The 15,283-nt window shown below is 42.4% G+C and overlaps 1 protein-coding gene and 1 long non-coding RNA gene across 3 annotated transcripts in view; one reads left to right on the top strand and one right to left on the bottom strand.

Annotated features, from left to right (window-relative positions):
• LOC149463088 (uncharacterized) overlaps positions 1–15,283 on the top strand; it is a 547,928-nt gene that overhangs the window by 236,560 nt on the left and 296,085 nt on the right. The gene's annotated exons all lie outside the window — the stretch shown is intronic.
• On the bottom strand, positions 6,170–6,913 carry LOC149463106 (protein kinase C delta type-like). The gene has a single exon (XM_089675907.1). It carries the CDS (start codon positions 6,911–6,913, stop codon positions 6,170–6,172), a length of 744 nt encoding a protein of 247 aa, XP_089532033.1.

The following is a 15,283-nucleotide window of genomic DNA, read 5'->3' as shown; positions in this document are numbered from 1 at the left end:
AAGGGCAGGATATACAGTAGATCACATGATCAGTGGAGCAGTTGTAAAATTCTTTGAATGAATAGGTTTTTCCTTTTGTGGTGAAGTTTTTTTGTCCGTGTTTAGCGAATCGGCAAGTTTTGCATAGCGCTTTGTTGCATCTATACATGCCGACAATGGGTATGAGGCAGATTGTGTTGGGTGTGTTGGTGGGTGGGTTGTATTTGCTGGGGGCAATCTTGTTTTTAAGGTTGATGGCTTTGCGGTAGGTGTATTTTGGTTTTTTATCTAAAATGTCTATTAAATGTGGATCCTGTAGTAGTATTGGCCAATGTCTATTGATGATAGACTCCATTTTGTGAAAGTTGTTGTGGAATTTGGTTATAAATCTGACCTGGTTGGGAGGCTCTGTGCTATTGTGTGTTTGGGGTCTACCCTTGCGGTAGAAGGAGTGGGCCTCATCTACTAGCTTGTGTGGGTAACCTTTGTCTAGGAATTTCTTTATTAGGATGTCGCTCTGGAGATTGTAATCGGAATCTGTGGTGCAGTTTTGTCTGAGACGACAGAATTGTCCTTTAGGTATATTTTGGATCCATTTGGGGTGGTGGCAGCTGTTGAAGTGGAGGTATGAGTTTCCAGATACCGGTTTGAAGTGGTTTTTTGTTAATATTTGGAGATTGTCATGGTATAATTCGAGATCTAGGAATACAAGAGTATGTTTGTGGTGAGTGGAGGTGAAGGACAAAAGGATTTGAATTGCAATGGGTTACGAACTGGTCTACGTGTGATATTGGTCCATCCCAGATGACGATAATGTCATCTATGTAACGGCCGTAAAAGATGATGTGGGCTGCAAAGGGGTTATTGTGCCATATGTGTTTGTCCTCCCAGAAACTCATAGTCAAGTTTGCATATGAGGGTGCAAAGTTGGCTCCCATGGCTGTACCTTGAGTTTGTAAGTAGAAATCGTGGTTGAATGTGAAGTAATTGTGTTTGAGGCAAAATGAGGTGGCGTCTACTATAAAGGAAGATTGTTTGGGGTTGAGTGATGGATCCAAGGATAGATAGTGCTGGATGGCGGTGATGCCTACATCATGGGGTATCGAGGTGTATAGGGAGCAGACATCTAACGAGACCCAACAATAGTCGGGTTCCCAGGAGTATGTTTGGAGTAATTCTAGCAAGTGTCCGCTGTCCCGGATATATGAGTGTTGAGCCTGTGCAAGGGGTTGTAGGAAGTGGTCGATATATTGGGAGAAACCGCTAGTAATGCTCCCTGTGGCCGCTACGATTGGTCTTCCTGGTGGATTATTTGGATTTTTGTGTACTTTGGGCAGAAAGTAAAAATACGGGGTGTTGTAGAAGTCTTTAGATAGAAAAGAGGCTTCCTGCTTGGTGATGACACCATCAAGTAAGGCTGTGTTCGTTAGTAGTAGTGCGTCCTGTTTGAATTCGGGTAGTGGGTCTTTAGTTAATTTGGTATATGCTTTGGTTTTTATGCTTATGATTACTTCACACATGTGAGTGTTTCTACATTTAGACTTGAATTAAAAGACTTATTGCACTTAGAGGCGCTTCTCTGCTTTTTCTCATCTACAGAAGTTGCTACAGCTTATTTGGAAGCCTTGCCCTCAGTGCCACACGGAATCTTACGCTCTTCATACAGTAGCCACTAATACCACCATCACCCCATACTACCATTTCCCAGGACTTTGCAGTGTTTGCGCTGCTACAACCCTTCCTCATTTTTTCTGAATCATTGCAGTGATCAGCGTCTTGAAGTGGGACTGTGATAGTGCTGTAGGCAATCTGATACCAACTGACACTGACATCACCAGTGACACTATTAGAAAGATCAATAATAGTACTTTACACTGTCACTGTGCGAATGACGTTTACTGGGAAGGGGCTAACATTCTGGGGTAATCAAAGGGTTAAGTGTGTGCTTATGAATTTACTGAAAACTAAAAATGTTTTTACTAAAATCTGTTCCTTCTTCTTGCTTTGCAGGGAGAAGAAACAGACAGATCATTCCCTCTGTACAGAAGCCTGTGTTTTTGCTAACACAGGGCTCTGGGCTGTGATTGGACACAGCAGATCAGCAGGTGTCAGCCACGAATCATTGGCTGACACCTGCTGCCAAAATCCTGCTGTTGAGGTGCATTACAGCCCATTAAAGTTTGCAGTTGATGAATGTTTGGGGTAATGTCTGGGCCACCGGTGGATGGACAGAGGGAGGGGGCTGAGAATGGTGTGGGGCTACAGCACTCTCCTTCTCTGTCAAAAGCTCTGGACTGTGGGAGGAGCCAAGGCGTTATCGAATACAGTGCACTGAGGAGCCTGGAAGTGGGCGGAGCTCACAGAGCAACCTGCGGGTAGGTCACAGCGCTGGACTGACCCTGTTGGAGCTCTGTGAGCTCCGACCGCTTCCAGGCTCCTCAGTGCGCTGTATTCACATATTTGTTTCCTGTTTATTAGCGCTGCACCTTTATTTCTATGTTTATGTAGTGGAAGAAGAGGGTTTGCCACTTTGTGCTAGCTGCTTATTTACTTCTTTGCACTCACTACATAGCGGAACGCAATTGTGGGGTGTTGCAGCATTGGGTGGATGTGGCCACAGCGAACAGAGATAACGGCTAGCGCAGCGCTATCTGCTTCAGTAGAACTGCCTTTATTTGTGTTGTTTAGGCGTGTTACATGAGCAATGCAACATTTTGGAACCTGCAAGGGACCTTCATCACGCCAAGTGACAGAGAGACGCCTTTCAGTTGCAGCTTGTGAAACCTTGCGGCTGCAGCTGGACAGGATAATGCACCTAGAGCTACTAACATTTAGGGCAGTATGCACCCAGGGACGAATGATCGCAATGCAGATTGCTGGCTTTCTGGGCATTCGTCTCTGGGTGTATAGTCCCCTAAATGTTCGTAGGATTGGGTGCACCTTCCACCAGCTGTCAGTTTCCCATAGACTTTTCCAGTCTGCCAGCAGTGGGACTGGATGGTGCACCTGTGCCCTCCACCCTCACTTAAACACCAGAGTTGCATGCACTAGGTGGCAGAGAGTCTGTCCAGGCATGAAAGAGTGTATGAGAACAGGCAGTCCATCCCATCAGGTGAAATTGATCCACAAAGAACTGAGCCTGGAGTCAGGGGACTGGGGAGCCAAACTGTGTACAGACTTAGTGCAGGTTGACACCGGCATTGCACAGTAACGCGCTGTGTGTCCCTGTGCAGTTCAGTGCGATGCAATTTAAAAACGCACTGAAACTGGATCACATGGTTGTAAGCTCCAACGAGCCGGGCCCTCTCAGTCCTTCTGTATTCATTTGTATTGGAATTGTACAGTCTGCCCTTATGTTGTAAAGCGCTGCGTAAGCTGTTGGCGCTATATAAATCCTGTATTATAATAATAAAAAACATGGCTCTGCGGTACCATGCATTTTGGTGCAGGCAAACACACTGTATTTGTGATGTGTGTTTGGAGTGTCGTTAGGAATCTATTGCCACCCACAGCAGTGTTCTTGTGTGAACCAGGGCTGGGGCCCTTGTGCAGGGTGACTGGTCTTGTCTACACCCCCCCATAGATTTTTGCAGGCAACCTGTGATGGGTGTGACCACTAAAAATTCTGTTAAACCATCTACACATTGCTATATACCCCCTTCTAGCAAACTTCCCATATAAACAGGGATTTTTTCACTCATGTGAAGAAAAAAAAAAAAAAAAAATTTAAATATCACTGCAAACTATAGATAAAGTGCATAATTACCCTAAAACAAACAGATTCCAGCTTGTAATCAACCACATATGTACAGAGTGTCCTTAGATTGGTATCCTCTTGTCCCTCAGGACCTCACAAACAGACCAGGAATCATTATGTGAATTATAATCATATATAAAATTTATTGTAGCCACTTACATATAAAAACGATAAGATCAGCAAGACATCATCAAACTCCTCATGCCCAGTATACGATCCCCTTTCCGTGTGTAGAGGGTCTCCCGATCACCAGGTAATTCCCCCTTGCTACTCCTATCCAGCACTATCACTTTGTAGCTCTGGGGGACACCTGAAGTGCACCGTTACTCTCCAGACCTCCAACACGGAAACGGTGCACTTCAGGTGTCCCCCAGAGCTACAAAGTGATAGTGCTGGATAGGAGTAGCAAGGGGGAATTACCTGGTGATCGGGAGACCCTCTACACACGGAAAGGGGATCGTATACTGGGCATGAGGAGTTTGATGATGTCTTGCTGATCTTATCGTTTTTATATGTAAGTGGCTACAATAAATTTTATATATGATTATAATTCACATAATGATTCCTGGTCTGTTTGTGAGGTCCTGAGGGACAAGAGGATACCAATCTAAGGACACTCTGTACATATGTGGTTGATTACAAGCTGGAATTTGTTTGTTTTAGGGTAATTATGCACTTTATATATAGTTTGCAGTGATATTTAAAATTTTTTTTTTTTTTTCTTCACATGAGTGCTGTGACACTGGAGTGTTTTTTTTTTGCATGATACACGTGTGGCACTTTAGTTCTGGGATTTAAAAGGTAATATACTATGTTGAGATTTTGTTTTTTGAGGTATTTGAAGAGCACCTGTGATTGATTTGCATCTTCTTCAGTGGAGTAGGAAGCGTCTTCCTATCAAGAAATTGATCTTTGTTTGGACACATTATTTGGACACTTTGCATATTGGGACTTTATTTTATTTTTGTTCTTTTATATATATTTGATATTTTTTATTTTTGGGTAAACTCTTTGGGTCTTGATTTTTTCACTATAATTGTGGGTTTTTGGGTTTAAGTAAATGAATATATGTTTTATTAGTACTTCAGGGGAAGGATATTGATATGACTTTAAGGGATTTCTGAGGATTTTATATATGTGTGTGTGCTGATTTATACTTATTACATTGCTATATACCTCCTTCTAGCAAACTTTCCATAGAAACAGGGATTTTTCGTTCACATACATTTCAATGCATGTTTAAGCCGGCCAACTACGTCAAAGTAATCCCTCTCTGGCCAGTTCCTACCTTAATCTCTATCTATCTATCTATCTATCTATCTATCTATCTATCTATCTATGCATTCAGTCGTATCCGACCCTTGGCAATTGCATGGACCGTCACTCGTAAGCGACCTTTTCCATGAATTTTCTTAGCAATTATTTTACAGGGTAGGTTGCCATGTCTTAATCCAACCCCTACCATGCCTGAGATCCCACATGGCCAGGGATGAAACTAGGACAATTAAGACAGGAGCCAATGAACCTACCAGCATGTCTTTGGAGTGTGGGAGGAAACCGGAGTACCCGGAGGAAACCCACGCGAACACAGGGAGAAAATGCTAAATCCATGCAGTAGGCGCCATGGTTGGAAATCGAACCCATGACCCAATTACTGCAAGGCAGAAGTGCTAACCACTAAGCCACTGTGCCGCCCATCTATCTATCAATATTATCTATTCCATAAATCTTTCCCACGCAGGGGCATCCACCATCAAACAAATGAAACAATATTCAGCCATCTGGCTTGTACATCGATTTCCGTCTGTCTCCTGCAGACTCTATCCGAAATGGCTTTCCCGCACACAGCTCGCCAATAGCACACAGCTTGTCTGGCTTCCACCTCTACTAGGTGAAGCCCACCTGACTCCAAGGCAGAGCCCTCCTGTGTGCCAGGGTGGAGCCCTCCTGTCTGCTGGGGTGGAGCCCAGAATCATGGCCTGGACTCCACAAAAAAGCCTGCACACACCTGTGCAATCAGCGTGCTGGCTGCTCTCAAAACATGGGCCCAGGATTGGAGATTTCATCCCTCCCAAATCTCTTTGAAATCTCCAGGCTACAGGTCCCAAAACAGGCTTTACAAGCCAAAGAGGAAACTGATAAACCAGTTTCCTCTGAATTACAACTGCCTGGAGCCCCTCAACCTCTATAGTCGAGAATCCTGGGTCACCACTGTGATTTCCACCGTGGCAGGATAGCGCACTATCTATCTATCTATCTATCTATCTATCTATCTATCTATCTATCTATCTATCTATCTATCTTATCTATCTATCTATCTGTCTGTCTATCTATCTATCATCATATCTAATTTACATTTTTTGTTCACTGTTGTGAACTTTTTAGTTGACCACCCATTGAAGGATGGCCCTCTGGTTGTGGTGGTGGTGAGGATCAGGCTTGTCTCGCCTTCATTCTCTCACTAATGTATTCAAAGGCCTTAAAATACTCCTGATGCAATGAGTCAATTGGCATCTCCAGGTCTTTGGACAGAAAAGTATCCACTTCAATGATTTCCTGCAGTGGTTCCTTGAGAATAGGTTCCAATGTACTTTGTACGAGTGATGGTCCTTCTTCTATCTCTTCCCAGTCAATACCCTTGAAGAAAGGGTGTGATCTGAGATTGCACACCAGGTGCGCACGTTGCTCTTGGTCATGACGTAAAAGTCTGAGTAAGAGATCTTGCAGATAAAAGTTCAAGTGCCGTAGGAAATAGGGTTCCGTGGCGTACATGGAAGTAACCAACTGCTCTTCAGTCTCCTGTCCAGTATAAAAAGGATGCTCGCCTAAGGCCATCTCATATACTATTATCCCAAATGAGAAATAGTCAGCCGGGTAATAGTATGGCCTTTGATAATAGACTTCAGGGGCCATGTAACATAGCGTCCCCACGCAACTTTTGACTCTGTTTTTCTCCGTGACGAACATTGCCGACAGGCCGAAATCGGCAATCTTGACGTGCCCGGCGTTATCCAGAAGAATGTTCTCTGGTTTTAGATCTCTGTGGACAATCTGAAGAGAATGAAGGTGCTGCAGTCCACAGAGAATTTCGGCAGTAACACATCTTAAGGTTACTTCATCAAGTGGAGCTGAATCTCTTATGAATTTTTCAAGATCTCCTCCGCCCAGGAACTCCATAGCAAAGACGAGATGAGTCTCTGTTTGAAAGGAGCAGTAGAGATGTGCGAAAAATGAGTATCTGTTGCACATTTCCATTATGTAGCTCTCTGTAATGACGCAGCTGGGATCCTGTCGAAGTAATGGTCTTTTTTTAACCATTTTCACTGCTAGCTTCTGCTTAATGTCAGGATGAGAGGCCAACACTACTTTTCCAAAGCTCCCCTGTCCTAGTACTCTATGGAAGGTGAAACTTTCCAGGCTGAGTTTGTAGGACTGGTCGGTAGGTGAAGTAGATTTGACCAGTGAAGCCTCCTTACTCTCACTGGTATGTGAAGTATTGGGAGGTTTCTTGTCCTCCATCGATGTAGCTTGCTGAATTTGCGCAGTGTCTTTGTTGGATGGGATCTCATTTTTGCCTGGAGACAGAGAAAAAAAGTATTATTTCTACTTCCACATCATTTATGTGAAACTGCGGCCATTTAAAGGCATATATGTCTTTATTATTTTGCATAAATTTAGCAAACATAGTATGAGAGGTAAACAGAACATGTACAAGTAGATAAATAACAAAAAAAAAAACATCACAGATGAGGTAACTGCGGCCATTTAAATGTCTTTTTTTTCTTTTACATATGGAAGGGAATCTTTGTTGTGACACTAATCTTATGTGACACGTTGTCCTTTATGGCAGTTCTATCCATTCCTAGACAATATGGTTCTCAGCCCTGGGGATCTATTGTCAGTGCATGGCTTTCTAAAACCCGTAACATCCCTAAGGGCTCGTTCACACTTGACTTTCTTTCTAACTCTTGCCAAACGCCCCTATAGCCTTGGACAGGCGTTAGACAGGCGTATGGGAAGCGTTTTTAACGTTCCCCAAACGCCCCATGCGCTTTTTTGAATCTGTTAGACATTTGCCAAGCGTAAAAACCGCACCACAAACGCTTATAATGAAGTTAAATGGTGTTAACGTTCCGCAACTGCCTCGCAACCGCTCCGCAAACGCCACCATAGACTTGAATGGGAGGCTTCAACTCCTCCTGACTCCACATGAAGCGTCAGTTTTGCCGCAACGCTAACGCTTCAGTGTGAACAGCACTATGTGCTGCCATGTGCAGAATTTTCATAAGCGTTTGAGAAGCTTTAAAAACGCTTCCCAAAGGTCCGTCTGACACCTGCTGACAAAGCTCGTGTGAGCTGAGCCTGACAGCTATGAAATGCTGAGTAACCGTACTTACACTTTCAGACCACCAAAAGATAGCAATCCTAATGTGATATCTGACCATATTGAGATCTTACTGCCAAAGAGCAATGATCAGCTACAATGGGGAATCCATACTGGCCCATTCCATACTCAGGCTGCGCTTTCTGCTAAGTAACTCTTGTGCTCTAGGGCTTGTTTACATCACATCCATTGAGCTACGTTTTTTCTACACACCCCCCCTACAATACAGCATGTTGTACTTTTCATAAACGCACATGCAGTGCAATGGGGTAAACGAGGCTTATTGAAATGCATTGTTTTTCTTGTATATGCATTCATACTACGTTCAATGCATGTGGTGTAAATGAGCCCTAAGCTGTTCCTCCCTCTCAATGCAATTCCATCAATCTGCTTATCTTCATTGACTAAATATAAATGTAACACTATGTTGTATTTGGTTGTGAGTCCGTAGTTGTGGATGACACCCCAACTTTCCTAACGATTTAGAAATGTGTGTGTAGAAAAATATGACAAAGCGGAATGAATGGTCTGCTCCTGCAGCCCCCAGTCTGCCTGGTCATACAGATCCTAGGACACAACTGTCTATAGGAATGGTCCTAGTGAATGGGAATGTCATGGGGGGGGGGGGGGGGCAGTGTAAGGTCTCATTGCTATTGAAGGGTCCTGTATACACAGCCTGTCACTGGGGAGGGGCTCACACTGACTTTGTATTTATCCATAGACCATGTATGCCTCCTGCACACCTGACCCCTGACCCCTGCAGCCCAACTGTCACCTGAATTCAACTGAGGGCAGGCTGACAAATGCTGCTGCTAATGACAAGTGCTATTACTGGCAGGACCTCCAGGTACCTGACGGGGTCTTAACTCTCCCCTACTCTCTACCCGGTGACCCCATTATGTGTATGTATAGTGACCCCAATATATATGTAATTGGTGATAAATGTTGTATACCCTTACAGTGCCCTGCATTATATCTCAACAGACTAGTACTTACTTTCTGCGTCTTCTTCTTCTAATTTTGTCTGAGAAAAGGGGCAACATCTAGCCAGACACTGCCAAAATCTTTTCCCAGCTGCCCTAAATCTCCCCCTTTTAGGGGCAGAATCTTGGGGCTGTGATGCTGTTCTGTGGTCCTCTGTTAAGGGTCCCACTGTTTGTAATGTAAAAGGCTCCTCCTTGTTGGTTTTCAGGAGGTCCTTCACATTATTTGCTCTCTTTCTCGTAAATAGCCGCTTCATGATTACAAATGACAAAGCTGCACAGAGAAAGAGAAATCGCTTCCACTCCTGGTAGCGTACACAAAGGGAATGACTGCAAGCTGAGGGGGCGGAGCTAAGTGGTGATGACATCAGAGTTCTGGTAGCTATGGAAACAAGGTGACATGACCCTGGCTTGGAAGGTACATGACCATATATGGAAAAAACATTGTGCTTCCTATGTGGTGTTTGTAGATCACATTTTTTGGGTCATTTTTTTTCAAGTAAACAAAATGTGGGACATCTTTGCTCAGCTTACATCTGTATTATTCATGTTTTATGTATCCAGCGCCCAATGAAATCATGTTATTCCTGTCTATGGATGGGATTCACAAAGTTATACACCAGGACAAGGTTCTATTTTTAGCCCTGTACCTGCCATGTTCTGATCTGCTGGCTCCCAACTGAAATTAATGGTCATGTGATCTTAGCCTGCGGGAGGGGGGAGGGGAAGAAGACATTTTGGCCATTTAGTGTGTAGTCCGTTGAGTGCCAGGCTGTAATATTCCTTCATTATGAGGACATTGGTCAGATTTCAACGCTGAGATAGAATGACAACTGGTCATGTAACGCTGTATACTAATGGATTTCATATACCCTTTTTTTTTAGAAATTGAACTTTCTTTTGGTGATGTTTAATATCCACTGTTTTTGTTTTTTGTTTTTTTTTTACTATATAAAGGAAAAAGAATGTTGAAAATTGGACAATATGGTAGTCCTCAGCCCTGGATATCTATTCTCAGTGCATGGCTTTTATAAGTCCCCATGACATCCCTTAGGTCACCAAGACATAGCAATCTTAATGTGATATCTGACCACACTGAGATCTTAGCCCCAAAGACCACTGATCAGCTACAAAGGGGAAGCCATACCGGCCCATTCCATCCTCAGGCTGCGCTTCCTGCTTAGTAGCACTCGGGCTGTAAGGCTTGTTTACACCATATCCATTGACTGACTGGGTTTTTCTGCATACCACCGCACATGTATGGTGTGAAGAAATCTTTAAGCCGGCCATAGATGAGTCGAAAACCGAACATTCTGTCGATTGAAAAATGAGAATAGCCCATACAAGTGTGCCATCATTTGTTTGATTTTTCTAAAATAAATTGCGGCATGTTGGGTCTGGCACTTTCAATTGCTGCATGAAAATCGCATCTCGCAGCAGGCACACTAATAATGCGAAAACCAAACGATTCTACGTTCAACAAGAATTTTCGCTTGGTTTTCGATCCTATCTATGGCCGGCTTTACTGTCCTCCCTCTCAATGCAATTCCATTTGCAGACCCTTGCTGTTTCCTTATGTTCCCTATTGTTATTATGTCAGTGTCACTGAGGAGCTGCCACTAAAGTATATGGACCATTACAGACTTTTATGGACTTTTGGGTTATTTTAGCTTCATTTTGTATCATATATGCACCAGTGGTTGCTTCTGATTATACTATACTCCTTATTTACTTCTATCAATTCCATCATTCTGCTTATCCTAATTGAAAATCCACTGTCCTGTGTCTGGTGTCATCTCAGTAGTTGCGGATGCTGCCCCAACTTTCTTGATGTGTTAGAAATATTTGTATATGAAATAAATCTATACAGTGCTGTAAAAGAAAATATTTGCCCCCTTCCTATTTTTTTTTTGCATGTTTGTCACACTTTAATGATTTTGACCATCAAACAGATTTAGTGTGTGCGTGTCTCAATCCAGAGCGCTACGGTCTAGTTCACATTAGATGCAGTCCTGAGCCTTTTTTGCTGCATCAAAAAAATGCATGCACGGTGTTTTCCATGTAGTCCAATGGCCCTAGTTCACACCAGTGCAGTCAGTTCCAGTCGGTTTCCAGTGCAGAAAAAAAAGTAGAACATGCTGCATTTTTTTATACAGAACTGTACTGAAACAGCAAACTTCATGAAAACTGCGTGTGGTGTGAACTGTCAGCAAAAATGTATCTTTAATGCATCCGGAGTGCATTATTGTGCTGTAAACTGGCCCTAAGTGTTCTTTTTCTCTGCTACCTCGTTCCTGTGCTATCTGTTTGAGTCACACCTGTCAGATTTTCATGACCCCAAGAGAAAAAAGGTGACACATGATGGAGCTCCAGCACACAGCCTTTGATGAACAACCTAATTTCTGTTCCTGTGTGATGTGTAAGGGGGAGGGGGGGTGTCCCTTCCCTCCAATCAGCTCTCAATGAGCTCTGAAGACTGTAACTTCAGCTCTCTGCTCTCTGCTTTCTGAAAGCTCAGACATGCTGTAAAAATTCATACACACACAAACAGTGCTGTCAAATAAGTATTTGCCCCCTTCCTGTTTTTTTTTTTTTTGCATATTTGTCTCACTTAGATGATTCAGACTGTCAAACACATTTTAATATTACATGAAGAAAACCAGACTAAGTACAAAGTGCAGTTTTTAAGTGATGTGACGCTTTCATTTTATTAAGGGAAAAACAATCTGTCCAAACCTGCCTGGCCCTATGTGAAAAAGTAAATGCCCCCTAAACCTAATAAATGGTTGTGCCTCCCTTGGTGGCAACAACTGCAGTTAAGCATTTGCAATGATTGGCAATGAGCCTTTCACACCACTGTGGAGGGATTTTGGCCCACTCTTCTTTGCAGAATTGTTTTCATTCAGCCACCTTGGAGGGTTTTCCAGCATGAAAGGCCTTTTTAAGGTCATGCCACAGCATCTCAATGGGATTTAAGTCTGGACTTTGACTTGGTCACTCCAAAACCTTAATATTCCAGCTTTCTTTTAGTGGCATTTGATCACCACTGAGGTTTTTACATTTTTAAGTTATAAACCGAAAAAAGATAGAGCATTTTGAAAAAAAACCCAATATATTTTACTTTGTTACAGAAAAATATCCAATAAAGAAATTAAAACCACATTTCTTCATGAATTTATGCCAAAATGTATTCTGCTACGTCTTTGGTAAAAAAAAAAAAAATCCCAGTAAGTGTATATTGATTGGTTTGTGTGAACGTTATGGCGCCTACAAACTATGGTATAAATAAACTGGAAATTTTTATTTATACTAGTAATTGCAGTGATCAGCAAAAGAGAAAAAGGAGAGAAGCGCCTCTAAGTGCAATAAGTCTTTTAATTCAAGTCTAAATGTAGAAACACTCACATGTGTGAAGTAATGATAAGCATAAAAACCGTGGATAACAATAGTTAACGGTGGGGTGGTAACCCGGGTGAAGAGCCGTCATCTCTCTGCGATGTGGGGAGGTCAGCTCTCGGCTGGAACAGCGTGGTGGCTGGAGGGGAACAGCGGTGAGGCCGGCCGGCGTGCACGTCCTCCCTCAGAGCCAGATGGAACGCACGCTGGAATGTAGCGGCTGTGTGGCCGTGATGACGTCAGATCCCAGGGTGCACTGCAATGCGTTTCGGAGCATGCACTGGCCGTGGAAGGCGGAAGTGCACTCCTTTTTCAAGCAGGGGGAGGTGGATGAACACGGGTGAATATATAGGGAACGTGAGTCTAATTGATCAATTGACCAAGTAACCAGTGATTTACCATTGCTGTCAGGTGAATAGTGTAAAGTCATGGATGTTAAATGGGGGGTAAAGGAAACCAAATGGAAAAAAGAGAGGATGTAATAAATAAGAAAACAGAAGACGAAAGAAAAATGATGAAATGGAAAAAAATAAATAAATAAATAAAAAAATTATGAAAAAAATAATTAAAAAAAAGAGAAAAAAAAAAATTAATGAAATGAAAAATGACGTTAATAAAAGATTTTTGAACAGCTGAAAATCGAAGAAACTATGTGAAAAAAGTTGATGGGGGTAATAAGAATAAAAAAAAAAAATTATATTCTGGGAGATTAGTGGGGTAAAATGTTTACCTTGCAGCACTGGCACATCAATTATGTATCAGTAGTGAGCAGATATTTAGTGGTAATACAGCATGTTTGCAAGGTGGGATATGGTTATGGCTCTACAGGAGCTTCATAATAATTCTAACATATATACATGTTGCTAGCGGGTATATTGACAATGGGTGTTAACATGGTAAGATGATAAACATATTGGTAATAATACATGCAAATGACATTATAAAGAGTAAATTACATTGTAAAAAATAGTAAAAAACAGAATAAAATATAAATAATGAACAAAAGGTTATAAATAATAAACTAAAAATGAATTAAAAAAAAAAAATTCGATAAAAAAATTTGATTAAAAAAATAAAAATAAAGGGGGGGGGGGGAAAGTATCATTGTGAGTGTTGAGTGACTGTGAATGGGAGATTGTAGTGTTTATAGTATAGTGTTAATGTCTAATTCCTCGTTGAGTCCACCTGGAGACAATGTATCTAATGTAAATATCCAATAAGTTTCTTGTGAACAGAGTTTTTTGAAACGATCAGACTCAGAGAGATTGTTGTGTATGGATTCTAAGACCCATACTTGTAGGCCATCAGTGGATTTTTGGTGATATTCAAGGAAGTGGCGGGGGACGCTATGTTTGTCTTTACCATCTTCAATAAGACGTCTGTGCTCGCCAAACCTTGCGCGGAGGGGTCTGATGGTGCGTCCCACATATAGGAGGCCGCAAGGGCAGGATATACAGTAGATCACATGATCAGTGGAGCAGTTGTAAAATTCTTTGAATGAATAGGTTTTTCCTTTTGTGGTGAAGTTTTTTTGTCCGTGTTTAGCGAATCGGCAAGTTTTGCATAGCGCTTTGTTGCATCTATACATGCCGACAATGGGTATGAGGCAGATTGTGTTGGGTGTGTTGGTGGGTGGGTTGTATTTGCTGGGGGCAATCTTGTTTTTAAGGTTGATGGCTTTGCGGTAGGTGTATTTTGGTTTTTTATCTAAAATGTCTATTAAATGTGGATCCTGTAGTAGTATTGGCCAATGTCTATTGATGATAGACTCCATTTTGTGAAAGTTGTTGTGGAATTTGGTTATAAATCTGACCTGGTTGGGAGGCTCTGTGCTATTGTGTGTTTGGGGTCTACCCTTGCGGTAGAAGGAGTGGGCCTCATCTACTAGCTTGTGTGGGTAACCTTTGTCTAGGAATTTCTTTATTAGGATGTCGCTCTGGAGATTGTAATCGGAATCTGTGGTGCAGTTTTGTCTGAGACGACAGAATTGTCCTTTAGGTATATTTTGGATCCATTTGGGGTGGTGGCAGCTGTTGAAGTGGAGGTATGAGTTTCCAGATACCGGTTTGAAGTGGTTTTTTGTTAATATTTGGAGATTGTCATGGTATAATTCGAGATCTAGGAATACAAGAGTATGTTTGTGGTGAGTGGAGGTGAAGGACAAAAGGATTTGAATTGCAATGGGTTACGAACTGGTCTACGTGTGATATTGGTCCATCCCAGATGACGATAATGTCATCTATGTAACGGCCGTAAAAGATGATGTGGGCTGCAAAGGGGTTATTGTGCCATATGTGTTTGTCCTCCCAGAAACTCATAGTCAAGTTTGCATATGAGGGTGCAAAGTTGGCTCCCATGGCTGTACCTTGAGTTTGTAAGTAGAAATCGTGGTTGAATGTGAAGTAATTGTGTTTGAGGCAAAATGAGGTGGCGTCTACTATAAAGGAAGATTGTTTGGGGTTGAGTGATGGATCCAAGGATAGATAGTGCTGGATGGCGGTGATGCCTACATCATGGGGTATCGAGGTGTATAGGGAGCAGACATCTAACGAGACCCAACAATAGTCGGGTTCCCAGGAGTATGTTTGGAGTAATTCTAGCAAGTGTCCGCTGTCCCGGATATATGAGTGTTGAGCCTGTGCAAGGGGTTGTAGGAAGTGGTCGATATATTGGGAGAAACCGCTAGTAATGCTCCCTGTGGCCGCTACGATTGGTCTTCCTGGTGGATTATTTGGATTTTTGTGTACTTTGGGCAGAAAGTAAAAATACGGGGTGTTGTAGAAG

The sequence above is a fragment of the Staurois parvus genome, unplaced genomic scaffold, assembly GCF_062004578.1.
Source record: "Staurois parvus isolate SC_StPar_1 unplaced genomic scaffold, SC_StPar_1.0 ptg000159l, whole genome shotgun sequence".
Taxonomy (NCBI): Eukaryota; Metazoa; Chordata; class Amphibia; order Anura; family Ranidae; genus Staurois; species Staurois parvus.
The sequence above is the reverse complement of the archived record's forward strand: the minus strand, read 5'-3'. Positions and strand labels throughout refer to the sequence as shown.